Source organism: Cloeon dipterum, chromosome 1 (assembly GCF_949628265.1).
Source record: "Cloeon dipterum chromosome 1, ieCloDipt1.1, whole genome shotgun sequence".
NCBI lineage: Eukaryota > Metazoa > Arthropoda > Insecta > Ephemeroptera > Baetidae > Cloeon > Cloeon dipterum.
The window spans coordinates 25,697,061-25,705,696 of NC_088786.1; the positions used below are offsets into that span (position 1 = coordinate 25,697,061).

The 8,636-nt window shown below is 38.1% G+C and overlaps 1 protein-coding gene across 1 annotated transcript; it reads left to right on the forward strand.

Annotated features, from left to right (window-relative positions):
* The first annotated feature begins 2,046 nt into the window (after positions 1-2,046).
* Not10 (CCR4-NOT transcription complex subunit 10) lies at positions 2,047-6,416 on the forward strand. Its single transcript, XM_065476105.1, has 14 exons — positions 2,047-2,271; positions 2,328-2,510; positions 2,572-2,701; positions 2,758-2,945; positions 2,992-3,171; positions 3,232-3,332; positions 3,390-3,529; positions 3,621-3,799; positions 3,855-3,970; positions 4,029-4,203; positions 5,373-5,593; positions 5,647-5,813; positions 5,934-6,046; positions 6,110-6,416. Exons 1-14 carry the CDS (start codon positions 2,149-2,151, stop codon positions 6,245-6,247), a joined length of 2,154 nt encoding a protein of 717 aa, XP_065332177.1. The 5' UTR covers positions 2,047-2,148; the 3' UTR covers positions 6,248-6,416.
* The last annotated feature ends 2,220 nt before the right edge of the window (positions 6,417-8,636 follow it).

An 8,636-nucleotide genomic window follows, 5' to 3' on the forward strand; every position in this document is an offset into this window, starting at 1 on the left:
TCTAAATATTGTGGATCGGAAAGACGAAAAGTGCTAAGAAACACACGTGAATATGTGTGGTTTGATCAAAGTACTTGAAGGTATTTCATGAGCGTGCATGCATGACGGAGCTCAGCAACAAAATCGCTGCTGATATATATTGTTTATCAAATGCGAGCAGTGAGTTTCTCAATGCGGACATTTAGCATGACTAATTAACCAAGATGCATAATGTCGTTCCCGGCGCTCGGGAATTTTGAAAAGGAGCGAAACGGTATGACTGTGCAGTGCAATGAAAGGCTGATTTTGAAGGAAATGAACAAGAATTTTAAAAGCGCACGTGCATGATGACGACATTTGGCGCAAAATGTAGAAATGAAATTTGGCCGCACTTGCGCGTGAAATCAAACATTTAAGACCCGCGGCGTCTCGTTGGAAACGTATACAGCACCGCGAGTCTATTATAAAAAGACAATTAGCTGGCTGTCACTCATATTGTCTGCCGTGCAGCAAAGGGAAACGAGTGTCGAGCGTTGTTTAGAAAAGTAATGTGATGAAGCCACTTGAACAGGGCGCAGCATTAGTTTTTGTGCGAGTGTCTATATTACATTTATCGTTGTGTGCGCGCACGAGTTGTGTAAAAGCGTGTTGCTTTCAAGAGGTCAGCGTTCCAAATTGAAATTCCAACAACTTCCGAATGTGTTTGTGACAGTTTAATTTGTGAGAAGAGTGCCAATAGAGTGAGAACGGGTCGGATTTATATTATTTCACCCTCGCCCTCTCTCTCCTCGGTGCAGATGCAGAGATAATAAAGCCGCGGCGACGGGCAAATCCGAGTGAGGCCAACACCAAATCCATTTCACCAGCGGCGTGCGTGTGACGCTGGATTTAATCCAATCAAGCATCATCGTCTACAGTTTTATTTCTGTTCCAATTTTCGGTAATTGCGGATCGAGTGCTCTATTCAGTGTGAGCGCCTGTTCGAGACCGATATACCACTTTCCATACTCTTTTATGTTTGCTTCAAAATCGACTGCGAGCCCCGAATTTAACCGGTGTTGAGAAATTGTTTGTGTCGCTCATTTTAATTCTTCCAATTTGCCTCGTGAAGTTTTTAAAGTGACTGGGATTCCTGAAGTGTGCATCAGGCTTAAAAAGGCACTCGCCGGGTTGCGGCAAAGGCCAATTAATTACCTTAAATTGATCCAAAAAATTATATTTATAATGGATGGTTTAAATTCAACATGCCTGACAAAAGTTGGTTGGTTTTCGAATTTAATATTTATTACTTCTCATAAATCTGAGTGAGCTGTTGTAATTTAGGCTGCCAACAAATTGTAGAATTATATGCATAAATAAGTATGATCAAATTTCGTCCGCAGGCATACACGAATCAAATTGCCTGATTTTTCAAATTTTAAAAGCCAAAGAAAATTCGCAACAAAAATTGAAATTTATTGGGTTTTGGTTGAGGTATTTGGTAAACAATGGTAAACAGTTAGGTAGGGTCAAAAGTTTTTTTTTTAATTGTAATACATATAGCATTTTTACCTATATGAACAAGCGGCATTTTAAAGTATTTTTTGTTAGCATTTTCACAGAGCAAAAGGAAGCCTATTAACAACTTTTCAATGGTTATTTCACTCTTAATCATCAACGTGAAATTCAAAACAATACATATCCTATTTTGAGACATTTATTAGAGAATGGATGCGCAAAAAAATTATATAATATATATATTTACAAAATATGAAAGTTTTTACTAATTTAACAGAATTTTCCTACTTATCCGATGAAAATGAAACTTAAATTGATTTCGTAGAAGAAAACTACACAAATAAATTGTAAAACATTATTTACACAACATAATAATTATTATTTATTATATTTATCATAAAAATAAAATACAATAAAAATGTGAAAATTGGACCCGGTTGGATTTGTTGCCTATTTTACAGGATAAAACCGTCTCGCTAGTTTGCCATCTGCCGTACGTGGCGCCACGGTCTTACCCATGCCATGCCAAAATATAAAATTCAAACGTAAATAATAATATCATATGGGCGCTGAAGCTGATGAGTGTAAAGTGACTCGAACCGCTGTTTGTTTGTAAGAGTTTGAGCTGTCAAGAGAAGTTTAACCCACTAAAAAACGGCCACATAATAAAAAATGAACGAAAAAAATTTTTCTGAAAAACTGGAGGCGTTTGGGACTTTGGGTGCCGGCACGACAAGCAAACCAGAAACGGTAAACTTGCCTTCAATTTCGCCGCAAGAACGTGAGATTGCCCAGGTTTGCTACCGTACAATTTAAATGTACTCCGTCTGACTTAAAATCTTTCGTTTCAGGCCGCTCTCCAGGATTTCATTAAGGGCAATTTCTCAGGCTGCTCGGATCACCTCGTTAAACTGGAGCAAATACGGCCCAAGGACATGAAACTGCACGTCGACAAAGCAATTGTGAATTTCTGCAATTCCAATTTAAAAGAATGTGATGCCTTCACAAAGGCTCTGAAGGCTGTGGAGGAACAAGTAAGGATAATGCTATTATGTAATTTCAAATTGACAATTTGATAAATTGTCTCAAATCCAGGTAAAAGAGGAAGAGCAAGATGTGTCCAGCTACATCCACTACAACCTTGCCCTTGGTCTATTTAATTCAGGCCAAATCAGTGAAGCTCAGAAACACTTGCTGAAAGTATTTCAGTGTATTGAATCATTAGGTGAGCAGTAAAAAGTTAGCAATGGGAGTTATTTGTGCTTAAATTTGTGTCTGCAGACGAAGGGCTGGCCCAAAGAGTGTGCATCCTGCTTGTCGAAGTTTTTCTTAACTTGAATCAAGCGCAAAAAGCACTGGCTCTGCTTTCATACACGGAAAATCAACTGCTCAGCTCGTACTTCTCGCAAACTGGTGCCGGATCGGAAAAGTCGCCTGTCATTACCGCCAGCTTAATCAAGCATAAAAAGGTTAGCAACAATTAATTCAAAATGCTTGGTGTAACAAATCCTTTAGGAACCAACCACTAAGCTGCCTGTGGAGCCAACAACTCCACCTCTCCCGCCTGCGTTCGAAACCGAATGGTTGAAGGCCAAACTGGCAGCTCTGAGGGCAAGAGCGAGTTTGCAGGCTCGCTTGTGGAGGACAAATAAAAAAGACGTGAAAGCTCTGCTTGCCATTAACAAGCAGCAGTTTGTAAGTCGTGCGCAGAATTCAAAGCTATAGATAGATCCAAAAAGATAAATTTCCTTTCAGAATTCAACGGCCTTAATGGCAAAGTCCTATTTGGATTTTCTCAGAGGACAGTACAACAAAGCAGCTCGTGTTTTGTCTTCTGTGACGCCACCAGAAGGACTGTATGTGTTTGAAATTGACACAAAATTTTAAATGCTATTAAAATGGTGCTTTTTCAGAGAATCCGGGGATAACATTCAAATGATGTGGTTCAACAATCTTGGTTGCTGCCATTTCATGGGAGGCAGGAATCTTTTGGCCACAAATTACATTTCTAGAGCAATAGAGGAATCAAACAAGAAGCACACAACCCCAGCAGGTATTATTTTTAAGCCCATGGTTGTGAATGCGAGCGTGCAAATATTTTATAGGAATTAAAAAATAAATATTTCTCTCATTTTAATTTATAGCTGAAGTTTCGGCAAAGATAGCAAATGCCCAGATGCTAATGAACCTAGGAATAGTGCTTTTGCAATCAAACAAACCAGAATCAGCGTTCCCACACTTGTTAAAAGCAGTGCGTGTTTTCCATTCAAACCCAAGACTGTGGCTTCGAATTGCAGAGTGTTGCATTCAAAATTTTGGCACGGTATACAAATTTTATCAAGAAATTAGCAGAAGAGTAAAATGCCAATTGCTTCCAGAATAACGCTGATTTCTATGACCGAAGAAATCCTGCAGACAAAATTGTTGCGAACACAATCCCGTCGGCATCAAGCACAAAAATCATACTTAACAGCAGGGTTGGACCAAAAGTCGGGTAGGTTTTTAGACCTCCAGATGATTAAAGGCATGATTATTTTTCTGTGCATTTCCAGCGTTGAAAAATGTAGCAGTAGCCAGCCCAGCTTGAGCCTAGAGTTTGCGAACATGTGCTTGAAAAACGCACTCGTTCTACTCGACTCAAACCAAAATGGTCTTGTCGGAGCTAGCAATTTTGGCTTCCTGAAACTTTCTGATATATCCGATAGCCCCTCAACACAGCAAAATCAGGTCAGTTCACTTGTTTGTTGCTCCTAAATGCTCAGGAAGAAATGTTTAACAAATAATTATTATCTAAAGGATATTGGGTGACCAAAATACATACCTTAACTGTTCACAAAATGTGTCTATGAAACTATTATAATAACCCAAAAACTATTTGGGCTTCTGAAAAAGATAAAAACACATTTGACCTCGTGATTTTGGCTCCCTGTAACACTCCTGTAGAATAGGTGTTGAAACACGACAAGTAACTCAACTATAATACTTCTTAACGCTATTTTACAAAATCAACAAAGGGGACATGAAACTTTAAATCTGGTTTTGGACCTTCCTGTCACAATTTGGAGTTTATTTTAATTGTATTTTATTGCTGTATGTACTGTTGTGTGCTATTAATCGGGATGAAATTGGGTTAATCTTTGTTGTCAGAGTTTACAGTATTTTATTACATTGAATAATTATTGATTGAATTAAGTGATTTGTCACTTAATTCTACCATACTAATATTATAATATTTAATTTGAAACGAGTAAATTGGAATGGTGTGGAACTTACTTGGGAAACGTCTGGACGTTTCTAGCACTATGTAGTGGGAATAATCACCACACTCTCGATTTTATGAATATTTCTGGCTGAATTTCAAAATTGATATGAAACATGAAATGTAAGCTTGCTATAGAAATGATGCGATTTTGACATGATCATTCAAAGATTTTTTGTAAATCATGTTAAAGAATTTGAGTCATATTTTCATGTTTGTTTATTCTCACTTAAATAAAACATACAAAAAATGACTTGTCAAAAGAGATTAAAAAGTGAGAAAGGGCACCACTTCTGGCACACACCATGTTAAAACTTTACTCTGTGAAGAGCAAAGCAGAAGTGGGCCCATAAAAAAGCTTTAAATTTAGAAGCAAACCTCATGCATTCATTGCTTCAAAGCAAGCCAAAAGTAATATTTTAATTACAAGTTATTACAGTTCATTCATATTCCTTCTCATTGTTATTATCCAGTTATTTGATCTCTTACAACCTTGCATTAATTGCTTGCATTGGTAGCTTTTTTATTAATTGGTTGATTCAAATTACTTATCAGATCAGAATTTGAAACAAAGATTGAAGAAGAAAACAAACGCTGTATATTTTATTTTATAATATCAAATTCATTAAATTTACAGACGGTTTCTGGAGTGTCAACTCTGCTGGAAACACTAAGCGGCCCATCCAATCTTCCACAGAGCGTTCCTTCAATTCCACTGACAGAGTTGGAAGCCGACAGTTTGAGGATTTCCATTCTGGCTGCGAGCGCGTACACCAGCCTGTGTTTGGGCGAGCCCGTTCTGGCAGTGGAATACGCCAGGAAACTGCTCACGTTGCCAACAGTGCCGGAAGGAATGCGGTACGCCTCACTATTTACTCTCAAGCCATGCCTCAATGTTGTTTATAAATTAGATTCCTGGCGCAGTTGTACGCGGCCGAGGGATTAATCCAGCTAGATCAGATTTCCGAGGCCATTGACTTGCTACAGCCGGAAACGGTGCTGGGAGACTTGATTTGGGAAATTCCTGAGGTGGTTGAACATGATAAGGAGTCGCCAAGCCCTGAAAAGAGGCCGACAGGTAAATTACCCAAGTTTTTGAAAGGCCTCAAATATCCTGTTATGTAGCATTTTGATTGAGTCCCTTTTGATCTTGACGTCAGTTACAATATAGTATATAATTGTAATGTTGAATTCACAGCTCCATTCGAGCCTGCATCGGAGCAAACTGCAAAGGCAACAATTTTGTATAATTTGGCCGTCGCTTACGCAATTAGAGGGAACTTTGACAAGGCTGCAGACACAATTTCTTTGGTTAGTATTCATTATTTCTTTCATCTGTCCTTAGATATTTTATAATAAAAATATTCCATTCAGGTTTGGAAGTGCAAGAGTGAAAATGGAAAAGTTCCTGTTCATCTGATGATGCTCTCCATCTATGTCGAACTGCAACAGGGCCACATGCTGAACGCCAGAAACCTTTTGAATTTGCTTGGAATTCCTCAGAGGGTGTGAAATGTATTACCTGGAAGAACTCTGTCAACATAACCTATCAATTTGATTTTCTAAATTCCCGCTACCAAATTTTACTGTTCATTTTTCTCTTCTCGAGGAGTCTGTTGCAAAGAAGCAAAATTGATTTCCACTACGTATTGGCCATTAAAAGAGATGACAATTATCACTACTTCTCTGTGTTATGCTTTTGTGAACACCTTGTACAAATAAAGAAATTAATCTGTTACAGTTGTAAAAAGGCTTATAACGATGTGCGAAAGATGTTGCTACTTTTACTTCAAATTGCAACCAGTCTAACGAGTCAACTAGAGTCAGAGAAGCCGCGCAACAGGCAGCGTCCATCGCTCTCTGGGTAGTCAACTTACGCAGTCAAATAATAGGGCTACTACTTTCATTCTTGACAATTCAGAGAACACTTTCTCTGCTCGCACCACACACATGCACACATTAAAATAACTTGTGTTCGCTGCCACCATGCGCTCTGATGATTGATCTTGGGTCAGGTTAATTACACATGGAGAGGGGACTAAACTGTTCAGCGAAAACAAATGAAAGGAAGCATACACAGCCGCAGTTGATGATGGTGAGCTTTTCTCCCACCCTCAAAACTTAACCGCAAAAATACTGTTGCCCTTAAACTTGCTTTACACGTACGGCCATAATCTTGAACCAGATATATAATTCAATTTGAAACTATCAGATTGATTAAAAATAATACATGATGGTCCACATATTTCAGCAAAATCAACTTGAAAATATTAGAAAAACTCATTGGATTTGAAAGAAACAAGAATTAAAAATCTTAAAAAGTCAGCCTCAAATAAGATTTACCTAAATGAATAGAGATTCCATTGCAAAAAATGGATTCTATCGACTGATTCAGATATAGTTTTGGCTTTTTTATGATGATTAATGAGAGTTAGTAAGATTAATTGTGCTCATCTGATAATAGGAATTATATAATATGTTTTTTTAATTGTGATTTAAAATATTAAAATAAAAATATTATGGAAAGTAACATGAAAGAGGCGAAAAATGACAAGCAGAAACAAAAATATTGAGTCAATGTAGTCACGTGCAGCACTGGATTAATAAATTAATTACGTAACACAAAAAACACCTTAAAAATTACACCACAAGATCTTCTCACACACTGAGGGGAATTTTGATGCGTAATCGCAGAGTCTTTATAATCGTTGGCAGAATGAATAATTAAGTCTAGAAATAAATGTTGATTTCACGGCAATAATGATTTATCAAAAAAGCTTCAAACCTAAAGAGTGAACTAATTGAATGTTTTTCGAATAAAATTTACCTTGTTTATAAAAGACTGGTATTCATCTTTTAAAAGATTTGTTTTAATTTTTTGCCTCTAATGTTTCACTCCGAAGTTTTCGAAGAGTGTTACACAAATAGGATATTGCCTAGAGTGCTGCGAAAGAAAATTTCTAACCAAATATGAAAAATAAAAATCCCCGCAAACATCGTCCACTGAATCGATTTCTTTCCGCTGATTGGCGCCGCCGTGATTTTGAATAGCTTGGAACGCCGCATAAAAAGGTGTTTCTATATTAATAACGCGGCACCCGAGAGATCACTTTCTAGAGACGCTTTTCACTCGTCTCTGAACTTGTGCCTCAAGGCGTTAATGACAATGATCCCGGTCGCGAGAAGCGAAAAACTGAAACAAAAAATACAAACTTGCTCACTGTATACACACACATAAAATAATACACCAACAATGATTTTACAATGGACGTATATACGAGAGCGGCTTCAACCGCAGACTCTCGGCTGAGTTTTTGCCGATCCACCAAGCGCCTCTGGAAATTCAAGTAGGCGACGACACATATGCAAGTCGTTTGAATTGATCCACCAAGCACGTAGCATAGATAAAAGTAAGAGTTGCCCGCAGTAGCAGTCCACATGTTTATTTACTTATTCATTCGAGCGACTCTGGATTTTTAACTTTTTACTGCGATTGTCCGGCTACGATTCTGGCAGACGCAGCGAGAAGAAAGTTTGCTGCTCGCGCTCATCGCCGCGCAATTGTGCCTGACGCACTAACACTTATCGAGGAAGTTCATGACTAGCAAATCACTGTGAATGTGCATGATTTCTGTGAGTGTGATGCGAGCGATTTATGTCAGAGCGGCGTGCATTGCCGCAAAATAAATTGGCTCAGAATGAAAGTAAATTTTTATTGAATATTCATCGAGTATATAATGGAGTATGTTCGTTCGAGTGCCATAAATTCCCTGTGCAGTATTATGCTCGACTCCGCGCGTGAGCATTAAAATCAGTCCAAATTTGTACTTCCTCATAATGAAATTTTTAAGAACGCACGATTTTGTTTCAAGCTGCAGGTGATCGTTCGACTAGATCTGAA